The sequence below is a fragment of the Ctenopharyngodon idella genome, chromosome 4 (assembly GCF_019924925.1).
Source record: "Ctenopharyngodon idella isolate HZGC_01 chromosome 4, HZGC01, whole genome shotgun sequence".
Lineage (NCBI taxonomy): Eukaryota > Metazoa > Chordata > Actinopteri > Cypriniformes > Xenocyprididae > Ctenopharyngodon > Ctenopharyngodon idella.
This window is the reverse complement of record NC_067223.1, coordinates 1,215,001-1,232,325: the sequence shown is the minus strand read 5'-3', so window position 1 is coordinate 1,232,325 and position 17,325 is coordinate 1,215,001. Positions and strand designations below refer to the sequence as shown.

Here is a 17,325-nt window from a genome sequence, read left to right as displayed (position 1 = left end):
TACCTCTGAGCAGTGGGTATATCCTCTGCTCTGAAGATGTAGTAGAGTGTGTTTTTATGGTACAGTTTAAACTGCATTTTTTGAGCGGGTCCTGTCTTCTCCTCGCGGAGGAAAAAGCCCAGCAGTGGCTGACTCTCCAATGCTGCAACATCCTGAAAACAACGCAATCACCGTCACATGACAGCTTTTATTATGTCATACACATCTGCACATTCTCATGACACTGAATCAAAAAAAAAAGAAATGCAAAAAGCAGTATAGAGGAAATAATTTACGTAATTACAGCCTTCAGTATTGCAAAAATGGCTGTTTTCAAAATAACAGTTTTTCCAAGAACAAGCAACTTTTTTTTTCCCAACAAATAGTCCTGTAACTTTACTAAAAAAGTCATTCAAATGTCATCTTAAAACTGTCTATGCTGATTGTATATGTTTTTGGTAAAGGAATAAATGTTTAATTAAACAATGTTTACGATGTTGTTTTTTGTAGAGTAGATTGTTTTACTGCCAATCATGGGAAGATTCTAGTTTTGTGGACACTGTGTACGTAACATAAATTAATGTCCTTTTAGTCTTATGATAAAGTGTGAATTTATGTTCAAATTGGATATTGAAATCCTGATTATTTGTGTACAAGTGCTACATTGATGTTTTTTTGTCACACTGTAAAGGCCCGTTCATACCAAGAACGATAACTATATCAGGGTCCACACCAATGAATGAACGATATCGTTCTGTTTATTATTAGGTCATCTGCAGCTCTTTAAAGGGGACCTATAATGCCCCTTTTACAAGATGTAATATAAGTCTCTGGTGTCCCCAGAGTGTGTCTGTGAAGTTTCAGCTCAAAATACCCCACAGATCATTTATTATAGCTTGTCAAATTTGCCCCTATTTGGGTGTGAGCAAAAACACGCCATTTTTTGTGTCCCTTTAAATGCAAATGAAGAGGGCGGAGCTTTAACTGCTTGCCTTCAGTCACTCAACAACAAAACTGGAGAATCTCACGCAGCCAAAATGACGATTGTCAGTAATGGTGTTCAGCCTTACATTGTTCAAACAAAGTCGGACACTGATGGAGAGACTCAGGAAGAAGTTACAACTTTTAGAATGCATCGTTATAGTTGTGGTTTGGACTCTGCTATTCTTTTACATTTACGTAGAATGAATTTACAACTATATCTTTATCGTTATAGTTATCTTTCTTGTTGTGAATGGGCCTTAAAACTGTTCTTAAGTAATTGTCATAAAATCATTAGCTATGTTTCCATCCACCTATTTTTATGCACATTTCAGGATATCGCATTAAAAGAAACGGCAAAATCCGCATTAAAGGCTAAAAATGAGTCGGGTAAACTTTTTATCCGATAAGAAAACATGCGCATAAACTACGATGGAAACACATTAACTGAATAAATTCCTTGATGTGCATCAAAAAAGACATGACTTTGTGACTTTTGGTGCGTTCAAGTCCTCCTGGGAAGTTCGCATTTACCGGGGGGAAGTTGTGTTTATGATGTCAGGTGTGTTCAAGTCACTTTCGGCGAAGATGACGGTGTACCTTCTTTTCATTAACTACACAAAAATATAGCAATGTCTTTGAAATTTGCTTATAGAAAATGAATGTGGACAAAGAATGTGCAAGAATGTGCACATGTTTTGCTTTTTGATGTTTTTAATTAATGTATGAAGCCAATATAAACTTTAATCGGTACATATTATATTGTTATATTACAATACTACTATATTTTGTGCAGAGAAATAACTTATTTTGTTGTAAATAAAGCCTGACAATATCACCGCTAAATATTGTGGTATTCCGCCATGTTTCTTACTAACACGCCCCCAACTCGTAAAGATCGTGGCTTACGCTGCCTTCACATGCTCTCGGAATTATCGTAAATATGAGTTTCCTAAGTAAAAATTGCACATGAACGCCCTCCCATTTCGAAAGTTGAATGTGATGAGCTTGAAATCACGATTTCAGAAGTAGGAATTGTAAAATTTCCGATGGCATGTAAAGGCAGCATTAAAGAAAATCCCGAGCTTCTTATTTTACGACTTTGTGGTGCTGTTCATGTGCGTTCAACTCGTAAATATGTTCTTTTCGACATGACTTGAACACACCATTTGACTATGGGACGGCCATAACTGGACAAACCAGCTGACCGATCTCGTTGCACAGCATCTGAAATGCTGTTTTGGTTGTTCTTAAATGCCTGAGCAGTCTGTCGTCAAAGTGGTTCAGTATAATTTCCTCTCAGAACGGTCTTACACGACTGTGTTCCCAAACAGCAGGCATCTGCCTCCGAAAGCAAGACAACTTTATTATGTTTCGTCTGTGCGCTCTGAGGCGCAAGTAATTTATAATATAAAAAAAAAAAAATTATATATAGCAGCTTCTCCTATTGCAGCAACTTCCATTTTTTTTAGTGATATTTGTGACCCTTGGCCACAAAACCAGTCATAAGTCACACGGGTATATTTGTAGCGATAGCCAACAATACATTGTATGAGTCAAAATTATCGATTTTTCTTTTATGCCAAAAATCATTAGGATATTAAGTAAAGATCATGTTTCATGAAGATGTTTTATAAATTTCCTACCGTAAATATATCAAAAATGTATTTTTGTGAGTGGATATGCAATGCTAATGACTTAATCTGGACAACTTTAAAGGCGATTTTCTCAATATTTTGACTTTTTTGCACCCTCAGATTCCCGATTTTCAAATAGTTCGACCAAATATTGTCCTATCCTAACAAACCATACATCAATGGAAAACTTATTTATTCAGCTTTCAGATTATGCATAAATCTCAATTTAAAAAATTGGCCAGGGTCACATTTAGCACCAGTTTATCAGGAAGTGATGATTTTGTTCTCTTCAGCTCACTGGATGGAAACAACTTTATTCACAAATGTTTTATGCAATATTCCAATTTTGCGCACAAATTCGCACCTTTGGATGGAAACAGCTATTGTTACGCAAGTTTCTGTGTGTAAAACTATTCTTAAAATGTTCATAAAATCATTCTTAAAACAGCCAAGTGTGACATTGAGAAGTTTGATTCATTTTAGTAAATCATTTTGTTCAAACAGATTTTATAAATGAACTGTTAAAAAAAATAAAAAAATAATAATAATAATTCACAGAGACTGGATAAAAGTCCCTGTGTGGATTTTTACATCTTTTTTTATAGTGACATAATTATTTAAATGTTGCCATTTGTCACTATGTTTTCCACTTGAGGTCTTTTTTAGTTTTATTAGTGGCATTTAGCGTATACTCACAATAATCCACTTTTTTGTGCATCAGATAATGGTTAAATATATATAAAAAAGTACCATTTAAATAGTTTCAATATAGCTAGCTACTATTTGTTAGTAGCTTGGTCAACGACAGTTTCAAAGTAGCTTTCCCAACAATGCTCTGTTAAAAGTCTTTTTACGTAGCTTCAATATAGTTAACTGCTTTTTGTCAATAGTTTGTAGTGTAACTATGCTACAGTGTTACCACTGAATGATAAAGCTTCCTCAACACTGGATAAAAGTTATTACATAAATAAAGGCAGCATACTTCACTAGCAGCATAAGTGTAGAGGACTTTGTTCTTAATGACAAACCACAGCCTCTTCCATGGTTTCTTATGGCCTTTGGATCTTTGCAGATATCCACTCATGGAGGAGTTCTCAGTGTTGGCAGACACCTGTGAGTGAGATATTTTAATAATGACATCAGCGTTGTGGGAGAAACTTCACTACAGTGAGATATTATGTTACATAAATTCTGCACGTCATTGCATTTAAGTGTAATGTACAACTTCAGGTCACCTCTTTGAGGGCAGAAGGGATCTTTTTCTGTTTTCTAGAAAAAGCAAATGTTGAACTCCGCCCACTAGGGGAAACCGTTACATTGGATTGGTCACCTAAGAGACAAAAGCATCACATTAGAACAGCACATTACAACAGCACATCATAACAGCACATTAGAAAAAATATGTGGTATGTCTTTGCAACCACACAAGTTATACTTAGGGTCAAGTATGAGCAAACACCGCTAAAAACAAGCATGTTAAATAAACAACACTACTAGTAGAAAAGTTAAAGGAAGAGAACATGAAGGAAGAGACGAGAAGGTTAGTTGACAGCAGAAATCTCGTACCCTTGTGCTGTAGTTTGATATAGCAGTGGTCGCACACTCGTGCCAGCTGATTCTTCAGGTATTCCAGGTAGTATTTATTGGACGAACATGCCTGACACACCACCTGTTGCCACAACAAACAGATATCAGTCAGACCTATTTGTTCATTCAATAAAAAGAAACAAAGTTTTCGTATTTCGAACCTTTCCGCAGGCACGGCAGTGGTGGCGTCTCCAGGTGAGCGTGAACTCGCACGTGCAGATCATACACATGGTCGTTCTCAAATCTGGAATCCAGATAGGAGCTTTAGAGCCCAGCGGTAGACCGTCATCAGAGATTCCCTCCAACTACACATAGAAAAACCACAGATGGATTAGACAAAGTCTTTTCACACAAGTTTTCGACAAAAAAATGATAAAATTTAAAATTTATGATAAAATTTAAAATAGATGCATGTGAGCTCCTTTATTGTACTGTAAAGATCAGTTGCTTTTTTATTTGGAAGCCAGGCCGATTTTCTAATAGTATGAATGCCAAAAAAAATATTTATTTTTGAAAATTTCGATATTGGATGGTGTAAATAGTTCTGGTACATTGTTTGTGAATATCTCATGATATTTACGTTGTTAAAGACTAAGTTGTTTTTTAATACAGCATATTTCGGGTATACAAACTTTTTTCATAAAAAGATAGAACAGCCTTGCCAAGAGTAGTTCTGGTGCATTATTTGTGAATATTTCATAATTTTATGTTAATGGCAAGGTCATATTTTAATTGCTTAAATGAACAATTCAATCAAGTATGAAGCATTTTTTTCTGAGAATTATCAGAATTTGGCATTAAGACTTGGTACGAATAGTTCTGCTGCCACCTTTATAAATATTTTATGCTTATGTCTTTTTCGAACAGCTGAACCATTTGACCGGCATCATGCATCAAAAATATCACTGCAAAAAGTTTTATTCTTTCTCAGCTTTTTGTCTTGTTTTCCAGTACAAACAAAATAAAAAAAATTAAATCAAGATACTTTTACTTGAGATGTAAAATGAAATAAAATAAGAAGTCTTAGAGAGAATATACAGATATATATATATATATATATATATATATATATATATACACACACACACACACACACACTTTATTATAATTTATTATATATTTTTTTTAATTAGGTGAATTTATGCTTAAAACAAGAATCAATATCTGCAATAGGTTAAGAAAAATTAAACTTGATTAGAAAACTATTTTTCTTACCCCATTGGCAGATATTGTTTCTCTTTTTATGAAAGACTAAAAAAACTAGACTTCTTATGTCATTTTGCTTCTCAAGTAAATGAATGTTTAAAGAATGTTTAAATATACTGAAAAACAAGACAAAAATCACTTTTTGTGGTGTAAACACATCATGCCAATGCCATTTGATGAAACACACACACACACAACTAAAATCAGCACACAAATGCACATTGATTTTGTGTGTTTTATGAGGACACAATGATAGACATAATGATAACAAAAACAATTTCATATGATTTATAAGCTGTTTTCCTTATAGGGACCGAAATTTGGTCCCCACAACAAAGGGAATACCTGAATCAATCACACACACAGGTTTGTTTTGCTATCAAAGTGAGGACATTCCATAGGTGTAATGGTTTTTATACTGTACAAACTGTACATTCTATCCCCCTACACTACCCCTACTCCTAAACCTACCTATTACAGAAAACATTCTGCGTTTTTTAAAGCTATTTTAAATATGAGGACTCACATTTCATGTTTACATCATAATACCAGTGTAATACCCATGTCATTCTACAAATTTGTGTCCTCATAAATTACAAAAACGCGCGCACACACAGACACACACACCCACCTCTTGGCTTCGACTGGAAAAGAAAGAAATTTTCTTTCTAGTGTAGTCATCTATTGCTTTAGCGATGGCTTCAAGCCATTCGTCTCTTTCTGTGGCTGAACTGCAAATGTCAATTACAGTTAGTGATTTCAGTTTAATTAAAAATAAGTACCAGGAATCCTTTTTATTGCACTAGTGATCAAAGGATGATTATCATGTATAATTATTCATTCCACTACCGCTATTTTTTTCATGTAGTGTGTGTTTCTTACTTGGCAGACAGTATGAAGGAGCGTTCCACACTCTCAATGTTTAACTCATTCTGATAGGCCTCCTGACTGGGTTTGCTCACCTATTAAAGACGTGGGACACACAAGCACGTTACATCTCCTGTCAGTGTTGGTGTGTATGTGTAAGAGAGCATTGTGACGGTGGATATCTGACCTTCATGCCGGCCAGAGAGAGCATGCTGTTGACTTTATACTGGCCAGACTGAACAGGTGTTGTGTACAGCAGAATATCATTAAACTGTTGAGAAAGAAAGAAAATTTACTGGCTTTCCAAAAAAAAAAAAAAAAAAAAAACAGTTGCACCATCCACAGTTTCCGGTCATATGCAGTAATTTCCTGTATTGTAAATGGCGTATTAATCCACATAGCAATATTAGTGTGTGGTCACTGTTATGTGTATAAATTCTTTATTTATTTTTACTACCTCAAATTTGACTCATGCAATCAGATTTCATAACTGAAAATATACATTTTTAACTAACTCAAATAAGTTGAAACACTAAAATTACTAACTGGAAATTAATAAAACTAAAACTGAACTAAAACTAAAACTGAATTAAAAATAAATTAAACCTAAATAGTAATATTTGAAAAAAAAAAAAAGAAAAAAAAAAGTAACAATGACAAAAGAATACAAGAAAATGCCTAAAAATTAAAATGAAAACAGAAAATATAAAAATAAAATATTTGTAAAAACTATAACTACATAAATGATACTAAAATAACACTGTCCATTTTATAATAAACATTTTAATAGTATTTAGCCTTAACTTGACCATAGTTTCTCACCAGGAAGAACATTCTAGGCTGCATAATCTTCCTGGAGAGTTTCATCAGAGTGCCCTCCTTTAAGAAAACCTGCATATGAAACAAGAACAGTACGTTAGTTTAGCAACACAGAGACACTGCTCAGACACAATGAATCATGGGTGCTTGAGTTTCTTACCCTGCCAGGTTGGACGATTTCATGATGACCATTCAGACTGTACTGAACCTGCATCAGCTTCTGAAAGTTATCCTGAATAAATGAGATGCGTGTTAGACATAATTCATATTCATGAGGCTGTAATGCAGGGATGTGGTTGAGTTTTTGTTGCATTACCCCTTGCTTCATGATGTCGTTCGCGTGGTTTGCCACTTCTTTCACCACACTAAGGGCAGCTGGGTAAACCAAACAAACCAATAAAACATTTCAAAGATTTTTTTCCTTAACTCATAATATTACTCATAACAAACAAAATAGGCAAAGTATTTAACAGAATAAAAGTTTCATATTGCAGCAAAAATCTCAGATAAAGTCAAAAGCTTGATATATTTTTAAATTTACAGATTATTTATAGTGAACTTGATTTATTTTAATATAAACGTCAAAGAAATGGAAGTAGCGACAGATCTTTTCTTCTGTATTGTGACAGACGTTCGAGTGAAACAGATTATTGAAAAAGAAAAGAAAAATGTCAATAACATGCCTTTAGAAAAAAGAAATTTTCATTTCATGCAGACTTTAAAATAAATACATATTTACATTTTGGAATCATTTAGACCTTAGTCAGGTTAGACGCCATATTGAATTTAACACGGATGAAAATGAGGTTGTGAGGGGTAGACATACAGTCTTTACAATGGAAAGCACTGTATAGAAGTCCTAGAATTTTCACAGCTCGAAACTTTTAAAGGGTTAGTTCACCCAAAAATGAAAATGTCATTTATTACTCACCCTCATGTCATTCTACACCCGTAAGACCTCATCATCGATGAGAATACTTTTTGTGAGCCAAAAAAAAAAAAAAAACATTTTTTCAACAATATCTAGTGATGGCCGATTTCAAAACACTGCTTCGAAGCTTAATGAATCATTTGTTTCAAATCAATTGTTCGGAGCGCCAAAGTCATGTTCATTTCAGCAGTTTGGCATTTTGATACGTGATCCAAATCACTGATTCAAAACAAAAGATTCGTTAAGCTTTGAAGCAGTGTTTTGAAATCGCCCATTACTAGATATTGTTGAAAAGTCATTATTTTGTTTTATGGGGTGCACAAAAAGTATTCTCGTCACTTTATAATATTAAGGTTGAACCACTGTACTCACATGAACTGTTTTAAATAGGTTTTGAGTACCTTTCTGGATCTTGAGAGGTTCAGAGACATTGCTGGCAATAGAGGCCTCGCTGAGCCATCGGATTTCATCAAAAACATCTTAATTTGTGTTCTGAAGATGAACGAAGGTCTTACGGGTGTAGAACTACATGAGGGTGAGTAATAAATGACAATTTTCATTTTTGGGTGAACTAACCCTTTGAAAACTGTTTTATGGAGTTTTTGTCTACTGAAAGTGTTTTCGGAAAGATGTTTGAAAAATGAAAAATATGAATGAACTTGTATAGAAACCTGATAGAAACCACATTTTTACAGTCACACAAACTACATTGTTTAGGGAAATGAAAGGGGTCTTTAAAAACTGACCAGCACTTACGATTTTGATGAATGAGGTGATAAAACTATGAGGCATGTCTAAGACAATGGTCCTAGCTGTAATTGTTGGTTACTGCGAATTTTACCAGGTCATTTTATTTAATTTATTTACTGGCCCCTGGTCATTTTCTAAAAGTGCCACCTTAGCACTGTAATATGATTCCCTGCTCTAGTGTGTGTCATTACCAGGGAAAATGGTATTCTCTTACTTTGTGTGTCTTTGTAGTCAGATGAATCCTCAGGAAGATTCTTCAAATAATCTGAAAGAGACATGTAAACGATGAATTGAAAGATTCAAAACTGGCCAGAGAGATTTGCTGTATTCCCTAAATTACTTCATTAGCTTAATATTAAGTTTAATCATAAGTTTGTCCAACCCACATATGAAAGGGGTGAAGAGCTGAAAACCCATAATTCAAATTCACTTAGACTTTTTTTCAAATTTTAACCAAACTGTCATGCTTCAGCCAAGTTTAGCCAAAACCAAAAAAGAAATTGTCTGACAAGTTCATAACCTGATGTGTAGTAGCCAAAATGTGCCCATGATGTATCTGCTGTGTGTGGTTTCCTGTAATGGGCCTGATTTCCTCCTGTTCTGCTGCGGAGTGCAGTGTGTACTCATCTGAGGCCCTGTTTACACCTGCTATTAAGATGCGTTTTGTTTGATCGGATCACAAGTAGACGCATACCAGTTTACACCTGGTGTTTTAATTTGTCTCTTTTGTCCACTTTCAACCACTTCTGTCCTGATTTCTTCAAGGGGAGGGTCTATGGGCGGGTAAATGTATGGGCTTTTTCAGATCTTTCGATCTAATGGACAAAATAAGCTCGCGCAATTTCAATATGAACGCAACCAAAGACAACAGAAAAACATACGAAGAGCAGCAGCTTTCGTTTCTGCTCTGACGGCTGTAAGACCAGCCGAACGCTGTGAAATGGTGTGAGAACACTGTGTTTGGTACGTTTTTTGTCTTCAAACCAAACTTGGGTCTTCAGCTGACACAGTTTAAATCTGGCTAGCACGCTTCCCATAATGTTTAGTAGACTGTCTTTTGTGGCTGTTCGAACACATTTGACCACACGAGCGTCTACACTACAAAAGCAATCCGGTCAAATGCGTTTTCGACTTCCTCTGAAAGTGCTCAAAAGTGGACAAGTTCAAAATGATTTAAACCCTGTTTACACCTGTATTTAGCCTTGTCCACTTGTGATCAGATTGACGAAAACGCATCCTAATACCAGGGTGTGTAGGAGTGAGGGTGTGTACCTGTGAGCAGGAGCTGGTATTGAGGTATCCGCTGCACTGGTTTCAGCAGGTAATGCTTCAAAGCAAGACTAGCACAGCGAGGACTCGTCTGAGGATGAAAGAGTGAAATCTTAAATATGAGGCATTACCAAATTTATTTTTAAAAATAATGGCTTTCCCTGTTTGAAAAAAAGTGCAAATATCCACTCTGCATTCACTAAATACAGTATTTAAAGTATTAGATCACTTCAGAATTCAAATTTCCTGATAATTTACTCACCCCCATGTCATCCAAGATGTTTATGACTTTCTTTCTTCAGTCGAAAAGAAATTAAGGTTTTTGAGGAAAACATTCCAGGATTTCACTCCATATAGTGGACTTCACTGGGGTACAATGGGTTGAGGGTCCAAATTGGAGTTTCAATGCAGCTTCAAAGGGCTCTACACGATCCCAGCCGAGGAATAAGGGTCTTGTCTAGAGAAACGATCAGTCATTTTCTAAAAAAAAAAAATTTATATACTTTCTAACCACAAATGCTCATCTTGCACTGCTCTGCGATGTGCCATGCATTACGTAATCAAGTTGGAAAGGTCACGCGTGACAAAGCGGGAGTACCGCAGTAGGGCGAAAAACTCCATCTCATTTTCTCCTCCAACTTTAAAATCATCCGATATCATTGTTTTACCTTTTTTTGAAAGGCCGTTTGACTTAATCTTTGCACGTTCGCTTTGTAGACACTGGATCGATACACACCTATGTCACACGTGATCTTTCCAAAGTGATTACAAAATGCGTGGTGCATCACAGAGCTAGTGCAAGACAAGCATTTGTGGTTAAAAAGTATATCATTTTTATTTTTTATTTTTTTAGAAAATGACTGATTGTTTCCCTATTCCGCGGCTGGGATTATGTAGAGCCCTTTGAAGCTGCACTGAAACAATTTGGACATTCAACCCGTTGTACCCTGTTGAAGTCCATTATATGGAGAAGAATCCTGGAATGTTTTCCTCAAAAACCTTAATTTCTTTTCGACTGAAGAAAGAAAGACATAAACATCTTGGATGACATGGGGGTGAGTAAATTATCAGAATTTTAATTCTAAAGTGAACTACTCCTTTAACAATCAATTAAATGATTTAATCGGTATAATAGTATGTTTTACATTGTACTTACGCTGTATGTTGTAATTTCAGTTAATTTCAAAAGTAAATTAAATGTCAGAAATATTTTTTAAGATAAAATGTTATTAAAGCGTATTATGTGTATGTTCTATAAACATTAATATTAACGTAATAAATCGATACATTAAAATACAAATAATTAAAATTAAAATAATAACAGTAAAATACAGCTGAAATAAAAAAATTGAAAATACCTATTGACCAAGTATATCTATTCATTAAAATTAATTAAAATAAGCGATATTAACATACGATTTTGTGCCACAAGCATTTTACATGACATTAACAATTATTTATTAATAATTGTTTATCTTAATTGAACTTTTTGAAAATTGACTCTTTAAAACAAATATTATCAGAACATTATGCATTAAATTTATGCAAACAAATTCATCCTTTGTGCTGTTTTTAATTGTCTGTACGTGTGGAATCATGCAACAACTACTAAAACACTAAACTACTCTCTCTCTCTCTCTCTCTCTCACACACACACACACACACACCCCTTCCCTTTTATATCATAGTGGCGTATTCTATTATTGTTATAAATACAAAAAATAGTGTTACAGAACATGTTTAAAATGAAATATTTCTTAATTAAGATGTTATTCTCTATATTAATCTCTTTTCATCATGGGGATGATGTTTTTATATCATTATATGGACATTTGGTCCTATAAAGATGGACGCACACACACTCCTACCTCAAACTGACGTACAACGCTTGCAAAAGGAGGATTTTTGCGACACTGTTCGTCCAGCAGAGCCACGTTACGGTCAAACTCTCGTATGTAGGTGGAATACATCTTCAGATACGGACCCTTCTGAACAAAGATATCAGCCAACCTCTGATGATCAGACCTGCAGGAGTAAGAGAGATTCCCAGAAACTAAATGTTCAGTTTTCCTTATTTGAACTCTCTCTGCTGCTAGCCACAAATCGTACACACTACTCGAACACAAAAATGACATGAAACTCATTTGCAACACATTTAACTTTCATATGGTGTGTGTGTTACCAGTGTGCCACTCTCTCCTCCAGCTCTTTCAGCAGGTCTTTATTAAGTTCGTAGAGTTGGGGCAGATAGTACAAGATTTGATTCAACACTTTCTCCTCCACCAATGGCTTCCCGCTCGCACGAGTCGCTTTGGCAACAGCATCCCGGAAATCCTGACACAAAAATGGAGATGTAAGCTACTGCCAAAATTCTAGGCTACGGTAACAAAACAAAGGCAGCTAAACAAGATGAGTAATAGCAAAAAACACACGCTAACATCCGTGAATTCAAACAATGGCTTTATTTACTGGCAATAAAACTTAAATCAAACCACAAACAGTGCCAATAATAGTCCATTCCAAATTTGTGAGATAAATCTTTTATAATTAGCTAAAATTAACAGTGCTATAAACTAGCACTCAACGACATATTTTCAAACACAATCAGAGTAAAAACAAACAAACTGAAGTGAATAAACTGACAGCACAGTCCATCTACAGCTTTAACAGGAAGTAGAGAGGACATTTTCTCTCACAAACACACACACATGCGTCTTTAGCACAGCTGTTTGGGGTCATGGCCAAACAAGTGGGTTAAAGGGAGGGTGGGTGTAATTTCTTTCCGAAAACTCTCTCTGTCCGTTGATCTCTTATTCCTTTACCACAGTCTCTCTGGACAAACTTTTCCTCTTGTCTTTCCTCTGCCGTCTCTTTCCTGTCACTCTTTTTTTGACTTTGGCTCTAATTCTTTGCATCATTCTGAATAAGGCAGGGTCAGGATGCACCACAGTTCTCTAACTAGTTAGCTATTGAAGTAGACTAGGGAATTCATCTTGGTTTTTTCTTAGCGATGATGCTTTAAATGGGATAAATTATGAGCGGCAACTGCTTGCCATTGTTATTATTGTTAACTAAAACTATTAAAAATAGTTTTCGTTAATTGAAATAATGCTGAAATAAAATAAAATATAAATATTAGATGAGAAACTTAAAAATTAGACATGTTGCCTTGGCAACTAACTGAATTAAAATAAATTTACGTTGAAGTACTAAAATTGCTCAAATTAAAACTCGAAATTAAAAAAAAAAAAATTACACAAAAATGACAAAAGCATGCAACAAAATCACTAAAACAAACTAAAATTTAAACAGGAAATTACTACTTTTACTACTACTAATATTACTTCTGTTTAGTATGGAAGCTTGTTTCCACAATAGAATATAAAAATATTTAAAAGATAATTGCTTTCTTCTCACAATTGTGAGTTTATATCTTGCAATTCTGACTTTTTCTTTGCAATTGCGAGTTTATATCTCACAATGGACTATTTTCTCACAATTTCAAGTTTATATCTCACAATTCTGACTTTTTTTCTCACAATTGCGAGTTTATATCTTGCAATTCTAACTTTTTTCCTTGCAATTGTGAGTGTATATCTTGCCATTCTGACTATTTTCTCGCAATTTCGAGTTTATATCTTGCAATTCTGACTTTTTTTCTTACAATTTCGAGTTTATATCTTGCAATTCTAACTTTTTTCCTTGCAATTGTGAGTGTATATCTTGCCATTCTGACTATTTTCTCACAATTGTGAGTTTATATCTTGCATTTCTGACTTTTTCTTTGCAATTGCGAATTTATATCTCGCGATTCTGATTTTTTTCCCCTCGCAATTTCGAGTTTATATCTCACAATTCTGACCTTTTTTTTCACAATTTCGAGTTTATATCTCGCAATTTTGACTTTTTTCCTTGCAATTGCGAGTTTATATCTCACCATTCTGATTTTTTTTCTCGCAGTTTCGAGTTTATATCTCGCCATTCAACAATCTTCTGTAGTTTAGAGATGGTTTAGCATGTTGCAGCATTCTGAGCTTTGTCACACATACTAATAGTCTAATTTTAGCACACTGAAGTTTTGCCACCTTATTCCATTTAAAGCACCATGAAATGTAAGACATTCACTGAATAATATTACTTTTCGTATTACTGTCAGACTTGAAGTGCAGTGACCTATGTATTGAACAATGCTCTTATAATGGCCATTACATTGAGATAAACAATAATAAACAGTAATTCTCACATGATTCATGCAAGATTACCAGAACGGGGTGTGGAGCTACTATCCACAAAATACTATTTACATGCGCAAACTCCACCCATTGCAATCACATCTGTAACTCAAAATCAGAAGTTCATCCATCTAGAAAAAAGTTGTCCCACTGTTAATTGCCTTGCCCCATAGACATCCAATGCATTACAGTTCATTCGTTTTTTGTTTTTTTTGTTTTGTTTTTTGCTTGAGGGACAAGTCGAAATTATTTTTTGTGGCAATCAACATTATACTGTTAACTAGTATTGAACGCAGAATATTTCAACATCAATGGTCAGTTTAGAATGTATGTAGTCTTGCACTTCCTTAAATACACTTGCATAGAGCACACAGCCACTCATTAAAATCTTAAAATAAACAGACAAATGTGTCTGTGTGTGTGTTTCCCTCTATGATCCTACTGTAACTGTGAGAATCAAACACTATTCAAGAACACATTCATGTGAAATTAATAAAATACACAAACAAATGACTGGACACACTTCCTGCGTAACAGAATTCTTTCTCTGATTCAAATCTGGAACCAATGAAAACAGTGATGACTTACGATGTGAAGTAACTTCAGAACATCCACAAATCTGCAAAGACAAACAATGTATAAAAATACAAGTTCAACTAAATATTCCCCCCTAAATATGTACATATAGTCTATTAAATATGCATTAAAATACTTCTTAATGGAAGGCATGTCATAATAAAATGCTTTCAAATGTCATTGGACGTTTGTACTTACACTTTCTCTGAGCTCATTATCTCCATTGCAATGTGAACCACCTTGTTCCTCTTTGCTCTCTCTACCTCCTGAGGAGGACACACAAGTTAAAATGCTGTTTTAATATTAGACCATTTTAAAATCTATGATATAGTTTAAAGTGTCATTAACTTACATAGTCGCTACATCCAACCATGATTACCAACAACATACAGCCTTATAGCAAAACAAATGTGAGCGTGAGTGTGTTTGTGTGTTGTTTTGGGCTGGTGAGAGGCTGAAGTCTTTATTTGGATCGAGGACTGTCTACACACAAGGACAAAGTTTGACTGAAAGCACCCCCTGTTTGTTAAATCGGGGTGTGTCTGGGGGTCTCTCTGGATTATCTCCAGGCAGAAAGTCTGCTGGACACACCTTCCCAAAGCTGATTTATCCACAAGTGATTGGAGCTCATTCTTTTAAAGTTTTTCTCTTCGAATTGAAATGACAACATTTTCAATGTATTTAAAGGGCTAGTTCACCCAAAAATGAAAGTTCTGCCATTAATTATTCATGATTTTCCTCATGTCCTTCCAAAAACTTTCATTCATCTTTGATATTTTTAGTAAAACCTGAGAGATTTCTATCCCTCTACTGAAAGTCTATTCCACTAAAACTTTAAAAAGTTCATAAAGACATCGTAAAAAGTAATCCATATGACTGCTGTGAGGTTGTCTTGTGCGTACCTCTTTATCTTTTGATTGGCTCATGTCTTCCTTACTGGAGTCGGAGCTGTTACCATCTTCCTCATTAGAGCTCAATCCATCCTCTGACAGATCAGCACTCACAGAACATCTGCTGTCAAACAGGAAGTGCACACGTTCAGTCCAAAGTACATACAGTCAAACATGTATTCATGCACAAAAATACACACACATAAACATTTCAAACTATTTTCCTTTATATTGACAGGCAGTAATATGTTAAATATGTGCAATAATAATAATAAATGTGACCAATGACCACAAAACCAGTCATAAGGGTCGATTTTTTTTTTTTTTTTTAATTGAGATTTATACATCATCTGAAAGCTGAATAAATAAGCTCCATTGATGTGTGGTTTGTTAGGATAGGACAATATTTGGCTGAGATACAACTATTTGAAAATCTGGAATCTCAGAGTACAAAAAAAAAAAAAAAAAAAAAAAATCTAAATATTGAGAAAATCGCCTTTAAAGTTGTCCAAATGAAGTCCTTAGAAACGCATATCCACTCACACAAATACATTTTTGATATATTTATAAGAAATTTACAAAATATCTTCATGGAACATGACCTTTCTTAATATCCTCATGATTTTTAGCATAAAAGAAAAAATACTGATTTTTACCCATACAGTGTTTTGTTGGCTATTGCTACGAATATACCTGTGCGACCTATAACTGGTTTTGTGGTCCAGGATCACAAATAAATAAAATGAAAAATAAATTAAATTATAAAATAAAACAATTCTCTATATATAATATAATAAATATATTTTAATATTTAATAATATTTTAATATTAATAATATTATGTGATTTTTGCATGTGCCTGCAATGACACAACTTCATTTGCCAAGTTTAAATATGCACAGGGTCCAAATTAGATTTGCTATTTGTAGCTGGATTTTCACTGAATAAGAATTTAAATTTCAGTCTGTTCCTCACACATAGTTATCAAATGCCTTTAAAAGTCTTGGAATACAGTGCACAATAAGGACTACATTTATGGTGCTTTTATGATTTTTTTTTTTCTTACATTATTTTACCTCAAATTTCTCTTTTTGTACTCTACGTAAGAAATTGTTTTTTGAAGTGAGAGTGAAAAAAAAAAAAATCAATTTTCATTTTTGGATGAACTGTTCCTTTAGCATCCAGCACCAGATAGAACAAGCAAACTCTCACGCATGCTCATGCATTCACACACTTTCTGCCCTCTTTCTGGTTCCCCTCGCTCTCATTCTTTCTCCTGTGGCAGGACAGAGCTGCTCTTGTTTACAGCTTATATAAACTCACTCTGCAAAGAGACACACACACACACATCCATAGACAAACCCTCAAATGCACAAACTCTCTCACACAGAGATACACAGGCAGGAGTTTGGAGTTTCTGTCGTGCCTGGGCAATTACTGTGAATGTTATTTAAAATTTGAGTTTAACTCTATCTATTAATGGCACTCAAATTCAGAAGCTGGAATGTGTCGAATCTGAATATCACTGAATTAATTATTAACTTTTACCACAGTGATAGCTCACACAACTCAAATGTATTCTTAATCATCTAAATGAGGATT

At 34.6% G+C, this 17,325-nt stretch overlaps 1 protein-coding gene across 8 annotated transcripts in view; it reads right to left on the bottom strand.

Moving 5' to 3' along the window:
* Nucleotides 1-17,325, bottom strand: part of fgd6 (FYVE, RhoGEF and PH domain containing 6) — a 30,896-nt gene that overhangs the window by 2,108 nt on the left and 11,463 nt on the right. For 6 of the 8 annotated variants that reach the window (XM_051890040.1, XM_051890039.1, XM_051890036.1 and 3 more), the window contains exons 3-20: nucleotides 15,737-15,848; nucleotides 15,033-15,100; nucleotides 14,847-14,877; nucleotides 12,209-12,360; nucleotides 11,895-12,051; nucleotides 10,030-10,117; nucleotides 8,972-9,022; nucleotides 7,393-7,451; nucleotides 7,237-7,308; nucleotides 7,080-7,148; nucleotides 6,445-6,528; nucleotides 6,273-6,352; nucleotides 6,022-6,121; nucleotides 4,346-4,489; nucleotides 4,164-4,266; nucleotides 3,833-3,927; nucleotides 3,580-3,708; nucleotides 4-152 (exon numbers count right to left, since the gene is read on the bottom strand). In XM_051890040.1, coding sequence (XP_051746000.1) covers nucleotides 4-152; nucleotides 3,580-3,708; nucleotides 3,833-3,927; nucleotides 4,164-4,266; nucleotides 4,346-4,489; nucleotides 6,022-6,121; nucleotides 6,273-6,352; nucleotides 6,445-6,528; nucleotides 7,080-7,148; nucleotides 7,237-7,308; nucleotides 7,393-7,451; nucleotides 8,972-9,022; nucleotides 10,030-10,117; nucleotides 11,895-12,051; nucleotides 12,209-12,360; nucleotides 14,847-14,877; nucleotides 15,033-15,100; nucleotides 15,737-15,848 — 1,743 coding nt within the window. Of the gene's footprint in view, nucleotides 1-3; nucleotides 153-3,579; nucleotides 3,709-3,832; nucleotides 3,928-4,163; nucleotides 4,267-4,345; nucleotides 4,490-6,021; nucleotides 6,122-6,272; nucleotides 6,353-6,444; nucleotides 6,529-7,079; nucleotides 7,149-7,236; nucleotides 7,309-7,392; nucleotides 7,452-8,971; nucleotides 9,023-10,029; nucleotides 10,118-11,894; nucleotides 12,052-12,208; nucleotides 12,361-14,846; nucleotides 14,878-15,032; nucleotides 15,101-15,736; nucleotides 15,849-17,325 lie in introns of those variants that run through there. The other 2 variants (XM_051890037.1, XR_007929655.1) reach the window with 2 other exon arrangements.